We start from the raw sequence: 14,837 nt of genomic DNA on the forward strand, positions 1-14,837 counted from the left end.
ATTTGTACCAGGGACAGACTCATCAACCGAGATTGTGGCTATAACCTCAGCAAGGCGTGGGAACCAGCACTGAGTCTAATTAAAAATATGCTCAGCAAAGAAAACAAACAGGTGACCAGGGCAGAAGAGGCAATTACACCAACGCCACCACAGATGCCGACGCCAGCGTCTCAGTGAGCGCCGATGTGCAGCCGCGGGTGTGGACTGCAGAGAGAACGCCTCACAGGGGGAGGGGATTTAAGACAGCCGCCCACCCTCAGGAGCTCAGTTCATCAGCTCATCTGATGATGGTGACATGTCTGAGCACTGAAATATTGTGCCCATTGGACACTATGGTTCGTTAGTACACCCGTGGAGTGTTCGAGTAATCTTGATTTGTTTATCCATGTGTGTATTCCAGTTTGTTAGTCAAGTGGACTGAAAAGAGTTTTATCCATAATATTTCAGTCAGTTTGTGTCAACTTATGTCACTCTGTGATACCAGCAAGTTAGTTTTGCTGATGAGTCTTTATCTTCTTTCAGTGTATTTGTTGACACAACAGTCCATTTATGTACTGCTGGTACTTGGTGTCCAACAGGCACACTATTTCAGTGAACAACCCTGTTTCCATCATCAGGGGCACTGAAGAACTCTTGGTTGCTCACTGAAATATGTCTGTTGGACACCGAAAACTAGTTCTGCAGGTTTTACTTGTCCAAAATTGAGACCCCAAAACATAAACTGTTCTCTGTGAAACAGTTGTAGGTCTGTTCAGTTACATTTTGAGTTTAGTTTTATTAGTGTAAAACACTTGTTTGTCATAAGCTTTCTATTGTGGTGAAACTAGGATTCAGTCGGTATTTGAGCGATACCCTTAATGTCACAATATTTTAGCTCCTGAAGTAGAATTTTATGGTCCCCTCAATCAAAGATTTAGTATCACCACCAGTGCACATCTTGATGGAGGCAGATGAGTTAGGATAGTGGAATAATGCAGGAACCTGCCATAGAAAGCGCATGTGACACAAGGTTTGAGCAGACCCACTGCCGGAGGAATTTACCTGCAAGTGGCAGGAGGCCAGGTGGACCAGTGCTTACTCAGAGTTTGGCCAACACAGACATCACCTAGCATATTGTGTCATATGAAGTGTCAAGTACTTATCCACTAGCCGTTCATGCTCAGACTCTCTGCTTCCTGTAGATTAACTTGCACGTTCATGGGGTTCTGTTCTCCAGTTATTACTGAGCCACCATTAGCTCATGAAATATCTGTGCCAGCCACGTAGTGAAGCAGCTCGTGCAGATACTTAACTGCCATTGACAGTGATTATTAAACATGTAACACCCCCATATTATCTTTTCCCTTTTCCTAGTGTTCACTTGGAATACCATGGAACCAGCATTTCTGTACTGTTGGAAGGAACAGTTGCACAGCAGCAGCAGCAGCAGCAGCAGCAACAACAAGAGCAGATGCAGGTGCTGATAACCCAAAATGCGGACTTGCTTTACACCCTTTCCTCACTGTTGGGGAAGTCATGCACCAGTTGTTCAGTTTTCTGTGCCATCCCTTATGCAGTTTCCTGGTTTCGATGAGCTGATGGAAAGGTGGGAGAATTACTTGCATCAGTTTTTACTGCACTGCTGGGTAAGTCATATCATTGATCCAGTTGATATGGCTGCCTTGTTGTTGTTGTCATCCAGCAGCACAGGTTTATGTGAAGTTGTCCAAAATTTGAAGCCCTCCACTGAACCTGAGAAAGCTCCCTTTGATGAGCTTTTTTGGTTGCTTATGCAGTATTATGGGCATCAAATCCATGTGGTGGCAGTGCAGTTGCAGTTTAACCAGCACCACAAGTGCCCTGGGCAATCGTATGTGGCCTGGATTGACAATTTGCAGGGCCTCTCACACAAGTGTCATTTTGAGTGTCCCAAATGTGGTACCTCTTATGCAGACCCACTAATTCAGAGTGTGATTGTCAAGTTAGCTTCTTATCATGATGTTCATACTGCGGTGTTAACCTTGTCCGACCCTTGTTTAGCCAGTATTGCCAAATTGTGGAATTGCATGAGCTTACAGCAGTCCTTTCTGAGAATTGATGGGGGTTTCAATTGGGTGTGGATGGTAAACAGCTCCCGGTGCCTCACAGCACACCCCAGGTGGCCTCGTCTCCTGCCAAGCCAGCGTTTGTTGCTGCCATTGGCGAAGCGAGTGGAGTGGCATGCTGCATGCAGCTTTTTAATTCCCACCAGCAGCATTTTTCAGGTCCTCGCCATCATTATCGTTCCACTCATTCAGTGAGCCAGCATCCTGGTCCTAATGTCATTTGTTGCCTCTTCACCACGACTGCTTGCACTTGGAGGCTGTGTGTGGGGTATACCAGTGGATAGGTCATTTTGCAACTGTTTGTGGCAGTTAACAGGCCGTGAATCAGTCATCAGATACTCCGCTGTTTTCGCTGGACTCTGGGGCTGTCTTTGAGGCCTTTCATGTGACACCTCAGTGTATGTTGCTTTTGTTTTTAGTGAATGGGTGACCAGTAGAATTTCAGGTAGGTAAAGGAGAGACAGTCAGCCTAATTAACTTAGATACATGCAGGCTCTTTAGGTGCAGAGAATTGCAGTGTTCGCTCCATCAGGTTATGTCTTATAGCAAACAGTGCATTCCTGTAGAGGGAGAGGCTCGAGACCAATTCTCCACCTTCACATGGGGGCTTGATGTGTTTTCTGTTTTTGGCTTCCAGATCATTGATGAAGTGCATTCAGTGTCTCAATCCATTCCTGTTCATGATCTGGACTTGTTACTGCAATCCTACAGTCTACTATTTGACAATACCTTGGGCCAAACAGAAATTTTGAGTCACATGTTTCTCTTAATCTGTCAGTCAGTACCCAAATTTTGTCATCCCTGAACCATTTCCTTCACCATGCTCAACAAGATAAAAGCTGAGCTGCAGCATTGGCAGGATCAGGGTATCATTTCTCCTATTTCGTCGACACAGTGAGCCACTGCTTTGGTGGTGATTGTGAAGCCCAGTGGTGCCATGTGCCCTTGTGGTCATTTTAAACAGATGATCAACACGCGTTTCATTGTAGGTTTGTATCCTGTTCTGTGGCAGACAGAGTTGTTGATGAAGTTGTCTGTGGGCCCAGTATTTCTTCTGCATTAACTTGCACGACGTTGATCTGCAGTTCATGTTGGATGCGATTTCTTGGGATTCCCAGGTCCTCAGTACCCCCCTTGGGTTTTACTAGTTTAATCACTTGCCTTTTGGGATATCATGTGCACCAGTAATTTACCAATGGAATTTAGAACAGTTGATTAAGGACATTTCCTGTTACCTTGATGACACTTGGGAGGAGCATTTATGAAACTATCTGTTGGTTTTCCAATGTCTTCTGGAGAATGGCCTTCATTCTAAGTGGGAGAAGTGCTGTTTTTTCTCCCCAAGTGTGCAATTTTTGGTTCATGTACTTGGTAAAGATGGTCTTGCCCCCAAATATGACCACATCAAGGCCATTGTCAACACACCAGTGCCCAAGAACCTGAAGGAGCTCCTGTCTTTTTTGGGTAAGATTTGGTATTATGCTCAGTTTGTTCCCCAGGCCATGCATGTCTGCAGCCTCTTAACTGGGTTTGCCAGAAGGTCATTGAGTTTGTCTGGTCTGAGGATTATTAATGGGCTTTTTAGTCTATCAAGCAGTGTTTGTATTTTTCTTCCTGTCTGGCTTTGTTTACACTGGGTAAACCTTTAACCCTGGCCTGTGATGCATCCGAGTATGGCACTGGTGCCATTCTGTCCCATTAGAACCTGGATGGCACAGAACAGCCCATCACTTAAGCACCAGAGATGCTTTCTACTGTGCAGTATAATTATTCATAGGTGGAAAAGGATGCACTAGATGATATTTTCAGGGTTAAAAGTTTAATGTCTTCCTGTATGGGGTGAATTACCTCCACATCATTGACCACAAGCCACTGATATCCTTATTTGGCTCTTGTTCCAAGCTGCTAGATGGGACTATCCAGCAGTTGCAGTGGTGGGCCCTCTTCTCAGTAACTATTGATGTGACATTTGTTACTATCCACTGCCAGCATGCCGACAGTGATGTGCTGTCATGGCCACCAGTGGAGCCTGATCTGGAGTTTGATTGACAGGCAAACCCTTGTGGCAAACTCTGTCAGACTGTCTGTTGATGGCATATGAAGTTGTGACCTCCATAGCCATTGACCCATTTTTCTGGTGTGTCATTTCAGTGGTTCAGCTGGGTTGGTTGCAGCAGTTCGCTTTGGTGTGGATCAGATGTGAAATACGTTTTTTCTTGTGCATTATCAGCTCAGTGCTGTCCAGAGGGTTCTTATGCTTGCCACAGTGGAGCAATGCTGTCACGTGGTCATTCCCTCAGCATTTCTTACTCCAATTGCCACACGCATCACACTGGGGTATGACTCATATGAAGGCAATGTGACACCGCGTCTACTGGCTGGCAATTGATTGTGGCATTGAACATCTGCTGTGTTCTTCTTGGGCATGTGTACAGGACCAGGCTGCACCAGTTCTCTCCTTAGCCAGTCCTGGAGCACCCCTGGGACAGGGGGAACTCTTTGTGTGCAGCATGTGGTTGTTGGAGGTCGATGCGTTGTCCAGTTTCCTGTACATAGCCAGTTTGTCCTCCACATCACCAACTGCTGTGGTTCATGCACTGTTGGTTATTTTTGCCATTAAGGGATCCCCCAGGACCATGGTATCTGACAACACTCAGCAATTTGTGTCACAAGAGTTTGAGAACTTTTGTGTTCACAGTGGTATCCAGCATCTGACTACCACTCCATTTCACCAAGCTTCTAACTCAGAGATGGAGTCCATCGTGCATAAGTCTAAGACCCAAATGAAGAAGTTCCATATCTGCCACTTCCCATTACGATGCAGTGTCAAGCTTTCTGGCCATATACGGGGCAACGCCGGTCAATGGGTGCAGTGCAGCAGGATGTTTGCATGGGTGCCAGCCACAGCTTCTCCTGGACTTGCTGCACAATGAGTCACATCCCACTTACTGCCATAGACTGCCATGTTTTCCTACTGGGGGCTGCCGTTTGGGCCCAGTCCTTTGGGCTGTAGTGGGGGTGGCTACCAGTTGTCATGGCGGACCACAAAGGTCAGCAGTTGTTTGTTGTGGATGTTGGTATGGAGCAGCTGACCCATCATGCAAATCAGCTAAACCTGCATCCTGTTGGAGCATTACTGCTGTGGTCTGCTGGCGTGATGGGCAGCTGGTTGGGTCACAATGTTGCTTTGTGTGAGGGCTTGCACTTGCAGCAGCAGCCCACAGTGAAGCCCACACCTGCACCTGCTGATGTGGAGCTCACGGAATTTGATCTGCCACCCTCCTCACCCTCCCTCTCACTGATGGAGGGGGCGCCTCCACTGCTCGCAGCAGATGGCGAGTTCATTCCATTCTCACAGGATTCTGTTCTCCAGCTATTATTGAGCCACCATTGGGCCATGAAGTATCTGCACTCACCCTAGTGAAGTGACATTGTGACACCTGTGCAGATAATGAAAAAGATTTTGACAAGATCATAAAATATACAAATAGTATAGTTTTTGTTCTTTATCTGTCAGAACTCACTTTTTGTCATCATGCAAGGAATTCTCCACAAAAAGAATCCCTTACAAAAGCTGTACAGAGAGGAGTTACACTGCTCCGTGTAGCTGAATGAGGGTTTTTATTGTAAAACACTTTCTTGAAAGTAATTGAAGGTGATTTTCATATATCCATTTGGATATACTGATGCCGATGCGGCATATTTGAAACTGTTGGTAAATATGCCTTGAGTCACTGACTGTCAGCACAAGATTGTAGGCCTGGTATTCTTATCATCAGTCATGGATTGGATAACTTCATGACCAGTAAATACTGCTGTATTCATGTATTTGTACCCATCTGATGTAATTAATTAGTGAGTTAGTTTCCATGTCTTGTAGATCATGTATTATATTCACAATAAATGTTATGATGCATAGCCTGTCAGTTGCACAGAGACAAGAGACAATTACTCCTGGCAGATTACAGGTTAGAGAAACAACTTTAATATTTGTTTGAATACACTTATACTAACTGTCAGACATTTTATTTCAATGGTCAGATCATTGAAAACTTCTATAGCTGAATGTTGCACTCTTTTCTGTGTTAAAGTTAAATTCACTAGAAGGCAGTGCTGTTTAATGTTTTCAATTGTTTAAACAGATGTCTGCAAGATGTACATTTTTCAACTTCATGTAAATTCTAATTACTATCTACAGCTACTTATGTACTCCTCAAGCCACTGTAAGGTGCATGACAGAGGGTACATTGCATCACTACTAGTCATTTACTTTCCTGTTCCACTTGCAAATAGAGTGAGGGAAAAGCTACTGGGTGTGTGTCTCTGTGTGAGCCCTAATTTCTCTTATCATCAGGGCCCTTACTCGAAATGTACATTGGCAGCAGTGGGATCATTCTGCAGTCAACTGCAACTCCCTTTTCTCTAAATTTTATCAATAGTATTCTGCAAAAAGAATGCCATCTTCCCTCCAGCGATTCCCATTTGACTTCACTTAGCATCTCTATAATACTATTAAACCTACCAGCAACAAATCCATCAGCCCGTCTTTGAATTGCCTTGATGTCTTCCTTTAAGCTGACCTCTTGGAGAGCCCAAACACTTGAGCAGTACTCAAGAATGGGTCATACTAGTGCTCTGTGAGTTGTCTCCTTTAGAAGCGAACCACAAAATATGCAAAACACTGCTCTGAAAACCTTTAGGATGACAAAGATAAAGTACCATAACATATTAATTACTCAGTGGAAATGAATGAAAGTGCAGTCGCCCGTTGCCAGAAGATTCGGAGTCATACACAGAAAGCTGGAAATCATATGGCTTGAGGTCTGCATGACTGTAGTACCAAATAGGGCTGCCCTGCAACACAAGGCAGTTGAAGGGATGGGAAAAGACAGTGTGTGTCTATCAGCAAGCAGTTGTGGTGATCTATGATTGCGTCCTTCATTAGAGCATGGCCTGGAAACAATATCTGGGTGACTTCACATGGGGGTGGATCATCAGGAAACTGGTAGAAGGGTGAAGTGTGACAAGTGTAGCCCAGTAGTTTGGTATTGCTGACAGCATTGTTTCACATTCATGGGGAGCATGGAAGCATTCCAAAACATAGGCATTGCCGCCTGAAGGAAAGAAGGTAGTCACCCATGGTCACCTATAGAAGCAGATGACTGCTATGATGTGCAGCAGGCAATAAGGGACCCATATCAAACAGCAGATTCAATTGCAACCATAGTTAACAGAGTCAATAAAATTCTTCTGGGTTTGAGGCCGTATTGTCATCTGTAAAATTCCGATGTTTCAGCCACTGTTGCAAGGCGTCTTCCTCAGGGTGTATTGCTAACTGACTGTGACAACGGCCACGGAAGCCTACGTTTACATTTTTAACAGGACTGCAAGCAAGCAATCTTGTGCTCCACAGTGAAATGGCAACTGCATGGGGGTGGTTTCTTTGCCCAGTGAGCATTGTGTTGTGTTCCATTGACACCTGCACACTGGCAGCATTTTTTGTGATGGTGCCAAGAGCATAGGAACTGGACGAATGAGGGGTGAGCTCACGTGATCTTCTTGTATGAGAGCAAATTCAGTCTGAGTAGTGATTCTAGACATATCCTCATGCGGCAAGAGATGGGAACACAGTAATACACCCAGGAACAGTGTCAAACATAACCGTTTTCACGATCAAGGTGTTATGGTGTGAGGATACATAATGTTGCATGGGCACACTGACCTCCAAATTTTTGAACACGATACACTCACCAGTTGACATAATTGTGACTCTGTACTCCTTCCACATGTGTGTCATTTGAGGGGTGTATTTGACCCTGACCCTATCCAAGGGATGACAGTGTGTGACTGCATCAAACGGCACTGGTGGAGGAGCTCATTGAATGAGTGTACTCACCTCCAAATCCTTGAATGTGGTACACTTACTGGTTGATGTTATTGTGACACTCTACTCCCTCCCTATTTGCAACTTTTCAGGCATGTGTTTGGTGCTGGCTTCATTTTTATGGATGACAGTACACGACTGTATCGAACAGTACAAGAAGAGCAGCTCTTGGAATGAGAGCATGTTCAGCAGATGGACTAACCTGCCCTTTCCCCCAATGTAAAACCCATTGAGAACATGTGGGATGCATAGGGAGACGTATTGTAGCACATCCGGTTGTAGCACTGACCACCCAGCAGTTGTCAACTCCACTGTAGGAGGAAAGGAATGCCCTACCTCAAGAGCCCCTCATTAACTTTATTGCAAGCATGGGAGTACATTGCACAGCATGTGTTGCTTTTTGTGGTGACTACACACCCTATCAAAAACCATGTCCCACCATTTGTAATGTCCAGGGGACCATCATAAATTTGTGCAAAACTAGCTAATACTTTAAGGAAAACATCATTTACCATTTTCACTATGTATTCTTCTGTCTTCAGTAGTCATGATTGTTCGGTTTAAAAACAAAATTGGAACTATATAGGTTCAAAAAAAGAAATGCAGAATATTCATATGATTATACAGGACATTTATGTGAGGATTCTGATATTATGGATATGTAATGAGAAGATTGTAAGCACCATCTCAAGGAGCTGCAGATGGTGAGGCACGTTAGTGCCTTCCATTACCTACCATACAGTGATAGCTCACAACATGTTGATGTTTCTTTTGTGTTTATGCACTATCCAATAAATTTTATGTTACATTTACAAAAGGTGAGTTTAATATCACCACCAGTGTACATGCATATGGATGTAGATGAGCTGATAGGGGTCTCGCAGCACAGTAGCATGGAGAGCTAGAAGCCACACACAAAGTGTTGTATGGGCATAACTGTCAACACAGATGTTTTCTTGTTGGCAGTGAAAAACTGGGCCAGTCAGTTCTTATGCTCTGGTCAACTAACACGAACGTGGCTGCAGTCGTGTGCCATGGTCTTGGTTCCACGTGCTAGTTTTTTCAGTCATTCGCACTGATCATGTTTTGTGGTTTTCTCTGTGCCAGTCTCTTTGCAGTGTTCTGACCCTCTACTGCTCCATAGATTGACCTGAATGTCGAGTTTTTCTTCTTCTCGTGAACCAACTTTCAGGTCGAGCACACACCATTGGCTAGCATAGTGGTGTTTGTGTTGACAGCATGGCTTTGGGGCAGTGTCATGACTGTGCCAACAAAAGTGGTGAATGAGGATGTTTTTCCACATGTGACACTTTTATTTCACCTTTTTTTTTTTTTTTTTTTTTTTGCCCCCCATCCCCCACCCCCACCCCCCCCACCCCACCCCCGTAGTGTTCATTGGTGGCTACCACAGACCCAAAATTTTTGCATTGCTGGCAGGAACAGTTGTGTCTCCAGAAGCAACTGCACCAACTTTAGCAGGAGCAGATGCAGAAGCTACTCAAACAGAATACAGAATTGATCTACTCTCACACCATACTGGTGGCAGGCCAGGGACCTGCAGAAAAGCCTCCTCTTCCACCACCCTCATGTCATTAGCCAGTTTTGATGAGTGTATGGAAAGGCAGGAGAATTACCTGCACTGACTCTTGCTGCACTGCCAGGTAAGGTGTATTGTCGATCCTGCTGTGCAAAATTTGAAACCCTCTACTGAGACCAAGAAACTGATATTTGAGGATTCTGTCAGTTGCTGACACAGTATTTTGGATATCAAATGCATGTGGTGGTGGCACAGTTGCAGTTTAAACGGTATCACAAGTGCCCAGGGCAGTCACTCGCAGCCTGGATCACTGACTTGCCAAGTCTCCTGTGTAATTAATTGTCTCCAGTGTGCTACCACCATGTATGTGGACTCATTAATTACTGACATGATGGTCCAATGAGCACACAGCCCTGAGGTGCAGACTATGGCTATGGCCTTGTCCCACCCTTCTTTAACTGAAGTTGCCCAGATTGCTGAATCACATGGACTACAGCAGCAGCAAGGGGTTTAATTCCAGACAATCGGCAGGTGGTGAAGTTAGATACACATAGTAAGCAGTCCCCAGTGCACAAAGGGGCTGGCCAGGCGATCTGGCCTTCCGCTGAGCCACAGTGTGATGATGCCATTGACAATGAGCTTGGTGGGTACAAGTAAGACAAAGAGTTGTGATCCCTGATGATGACTTTTTCATGCTTTTGGTATTGCTCTCCTTCTATATCTGCTTCTGCTCAGTGGGCAAATCGGTTTGGACTTTGCTAATTTCATTCCTTGCCCTTTTGTATTTTGTCTGCCCAAGGAATTTATGAAATATGTTTGGAGCATTTGATCAAGGACATTCCCTGCTGTGTCAGCTACTTTAATGACATCTGGTTCACAGACTCCATGCAAAAGGAACATGTTTGAAATCTGCAGGCAGTTTTCCGATGCCTTCTGGACAACAGCCTTCTTTGCAAATTGGAAAAATGTAGTTTCTTTGTCCCCAAAAGTGCATTCTTTGGATCATGTTTAGCAAGGATGACCTCATCCATTTGGATAAGCACATCAAAGCCATTGTCAGCCTGCTGGTACCCAAGAACCTGAAGGAATTCCAGTCCTTATTGGACAAAATTTCAAATTACCCTAAGGCTATTCCCCAAGGTGGGCACATTTGCCATTCGCTTAACCAGCTTCACCAAAAGGGCATCAAATTCATGCGGTCTGTGGACTGTCAATGGCATTTTCAGTACCTCAAGCAGTGTTTGTGCTCCACTCCCTGTGCAGGCTATTTTATGCTGGGTAAGCCATTAACTCTGGCCTCTGACGCATCCCAGTATGGCACTGGTACAGTCCTGTCACAACAGAATCCAGATGGCACCGAATAGCCCAGTGCTTATGCATCGAAGATACTTTATCAGCAGTGCAAAGTAATTTTTCGCTTACTGAATGCCTCTGAATATATTCTGTTATTTTTCCCAGTTTTAAATGAGGATGAAATGAACTTTTTGAACACTACGTGATAACTCTAAGTTATATATTATTTATTTTCAGGTGACTACATTGCAGCCCTTGAACGCAAGCAAAATCGCCAAGGTACAATCTCCAACTATGTACGAATTTACTGTAAATGGGACATAGTTAATAACCCTCCAGACAGCACATTTCTACAGCAGCCAATGCGTGCCAGAATTGCTGGTCAGGTAACACCAAGCAGTGCACAGATCAGTTCAGGAGGATTGGAAATGATTGAACTGCCTTTGAAAAGAGACCCAAATGGAGTTGCTTGTTGCCAGGTATAGCTGACACTTATATACCTAATTTGTTTATGTTCCTGTGAGACTGTACTTTATTGGATAGAAAGGATAGTGTTGATGAGATATGCGTATTTTTGATAATACAGAAGGTACAGTAAAACCCCCTTTTTACACATTTCAGTAGATTGACCCAAAAAAGTGCAAAATGCAGGAAAGTGTAAAATACAGGAAAGCATAGGAAACACAGCTAAAGAGAATGAATAAATTATTCTTACTGTCGTTCTCCTTATATTGTTCAAAATATGAAATTGAAACAATTTAAATTCAGCATATTTAAAAAATCTGGCAGTTAATTGTTTTTCTTTCTCTAAGTTATTTGTGTAATCAATCTCTTACCAGCAGAACATTTCCAGATTGGCTAAAATATGCTGAAGTTAAGCCTCTTTACAAGAAGGGGGATAAAGAGATACCATCAAACTATTGACCGATTTCACTTTTGCCGGCTTCCTCAAAAATATTTGAAAAAGTTGTGTTCAAGCATCTTCTTAAGCATCTGACGGCAAATAATATATTGTCCAAGTCACAGTTTGGATTTCTTAAGGGTTCTGATATAGAGAAAGCTATTTACACTTACTGTGAGAATGTACTTAATTCATTAGATAATAAATTAGAGGCTACTGGCATTTTCGGTGACCTGTCAAAAGCCTTTGACTGTGTGAACCACAGCATTCTCTTAAGTAAATTAGAATATTATGGTGTCACTGGCAATGCTGTGAAATGGTTTGAGTCTTATGCATCTGACAGTAAACAAAGAGTGTTGTTATGAAATACCTGTGCAGTAAGCAGTCAGTCTTCATCTGACTGGGAATTAATTAATATGTGGTGTTCCTCAAGGTCCCATCTTGGTTCCATTGCTTTTTCTTGTGTTACATTGCCAGATGCTAAGTTTGTTTTGTTTGCAGATGATACAAACATTGCAATAAGTAGCAAGTCAAGTACAGATTTAGAAATACCTGCTAATCAAATTTTCACTGACATTAATAAGTGGTTTAAAGCTAATTCACTGTCATTAAACTTTAAGACCCACTATATGCAGCTCAGAACCTATAAAAGATTTCCTTTCAGCATGTGTATAACATATGAAGACATGCAGATCGAAGAGGCTGACAATGTTTAATTTCTGGGATTACAACTCGATAATAAATTCAGTTGGGAAGGGCATACCACATAATTGCTTAAGTGCCTAAACAAGTCTGTATTTTCAGTGAGAATGATGTCAGATGTAGGAGATATAAATATAAAAGAACTTGCATACTTTGCTTACTTTCATTCTATTATGTCATATAGGGTCATATTCTGGGGTAACTCATCAAACCAAGCAAAAGTTTTTAGGGTGCAAAAGCATGTGATAAGAATCGTTTGTGGTGTAAATTCAAGAACATCATGTGGAAACCTGTTCAAGGAACTTTGTATTCTAACCACTGCTTCTCAGTATATTTATTCCTTAATAAAATTTGTTGCAAGTAATACATCTCTATTTCCAACCAATAGCTCAATACATAGTATCAATACTAGGAATAAAAACAATCTACATAAGGACCTAAAATCACTTATCTTGGTCCAAAAAGGGTTCCAATATTCAGGAACACACATTTACAATAAATTGCCAGCAACCATTAAAAACATGGTTTCAGATAAAGCACGGTTTCAACAGAGTTTGAAAGACTTTTTGATAGGCAACTCCTTCTACTCTATAGATAAATATCTTAACAGAGACTGTTAAGCCAGCTTAAGTAAAAATGTCTGTTCGATTTCAGTTTTGACAGCACTTGGTCACAACAGTCAAGATTAGGTATTTTGTGTATGATAAATTTATTAATAGTGCATAACAATGTTTCATTTTGACAGGGTGTTAATTCTGTAAATATTAGCTGTTCCAGTTTAGCGCATTGTATTCACCGATTTCGACAATCTCCTGACAAATGATCAGGGTAGTGAGTGTTATATTCAAATGTTTTATGTTACACTTTCTGACATGTTCCACACCTATGAGAATCATCTCCTTTTTGGGGTCTGTGGAACGAAAACTGGATCTAATCTAATCTAACTCTACTCTTTCAGAAATCATATTAAAAAGATATTAGTGTTCTAATGTAAGACTTATTATTGATAATCATCATAAAATCATAATAAATAAAACTTGTTACACAACACTGATTAAAACACTGAAGTTGGCAGTCTTTGTAAACAGAGAATAGTAGGCATGAAATCTAAGCTTGTTGCCGACAAGGAGGGCACTCAGTTCATGGACTTCCTAGATGAGAAAGAGGGCAGAAATTTTTGTCATGCTATGGAGTATCTTAAGGAGGAATGTTTAAGTCTGACATCAAGTTGTACCAGCCTAAGGCTGTGCGCCTGGTACAGAGTAGCTTATTTCATGTGAAAGCAAGAACAATTTGTGAAAGCTCATTATGGAGATGTCCATCTTCAAAAGTAGTGTTTATTTATATAAACGACTGTGAAATTAAATTAAAGCTGCTGTAATACAATGCAATGACCAGAAGGAACGTTGCTTCTAGAGTCGCTATCATCAAATCGTGATTATCATTAAGACAGTGACTCAGCATACTTTCCCACTCTTCCAAACACTGCAAACCTGTAACAGGTGGCCGTGATCCAAAATGCCGACAATGAAAATCTTACTTACTGCACTAACACTACATTACATGATAAATAACTTTGCATATAGGCTGCATTTTCTGCTTTGTTCCAAGGCTGACTTTGAGCAGGAATACAATGCAATTTTTGCAGAAATCTATATGAAAATCAGTGTTGAAGGTCACGATAATGTCAAAGAAAACTTAAAATGTGGGAAATGTTGTAACATGGAATCATTAATGATGGGAAAGTGTTGTATTGTGAGAATAAGACTTGTGTTGGGACTGACAAAAATTGACTTAAAAAGTGGGAAAATGTAAAATGCGGGAATGTAAAAAAGGGGTTTTACTGTATTTGGAAATTTTTATTCACTACTTTGGGTTATCTGGTGAAATTCCATGTTAAAAACTCAAAAGTCTTTATAATTTGTTAACTAGCTTTTAGTGGGCACCAGTGTCTTACACTGCAGACTGCTAGTCATCCCCAGACCCAGAGCCTCCGATCACATGCCATTAAATCACTTGTTGTCTCAGGTTGACCCATGCAGCAGACTAAGATGGTCTCTCCAGCTCAGTTTTGTGGGCTAAAACTAGGCCACCTGCCATGCTCCCATCTATAGTGGTCATGAGGCCACTATTTTATGTGACATGACTGCAATGATGCTAAAATGTTTGTGATGTACATCTTTTTGAGCCCACACTATTTTATGTCACTTAGATGTGTACAAGAGATTTACTTTAAAATAATTAAAAGTATTAGTCCATTATAAACCAAAAAACTAAACTAAACTCTGCTGGAACAGCACATGAAGGCCCAACGGTACTGACTGGCCACCGTGTTATTCTCAGCCCACAGACGTCATTGGATGTGGATATGGAGGGGCGTGTGGTCAGCACACTGCTCTCCCAGCCGTATGTCAGTTTACGAGACTTATTATAAAA

General features: G+C 42.4%; 1 protein-coding gene across 1 annotated transcript in view; it reads left to right on the top strand.

The window, feature by feature from the left end:
• Positions 1-14,837, top strand: part of LOC126248260 (Hermansky-Pudlak syndrome 3 protein homolog) — a 176,733-nt gene that overhangs the window by 17,779 nt on the left and 144,117 nt on the right. Inside the window, exon 3 of the mRNA XM_049949111.1 lies at positions 11,036-11,277. Within this exon, the coding sequence (XP_049805068.1) occupies positions 11,036-11,277 (242 nt within the window). The remainder of the gene's footprint in view (positions 1-11,035; positions 11,278-14,837) is intronic.

The sequence above is a fragment of the Schistocerca nitens genome, chromosome 3 (assembly GCF_023898315.1).
Source record: "Schistocerca nitens isolate TAMUIC-IGC-003100 chromosome 3, iqSchNite1.1, whole genome shotgun sequence".
In the NCBI taxonomy this organism is placed as follows: Eukaryota; Metazoa; Arthropoda; class Insecta; order Orthoptera; family Acrididae; genus Schistocerca; species Schistocerca nitens.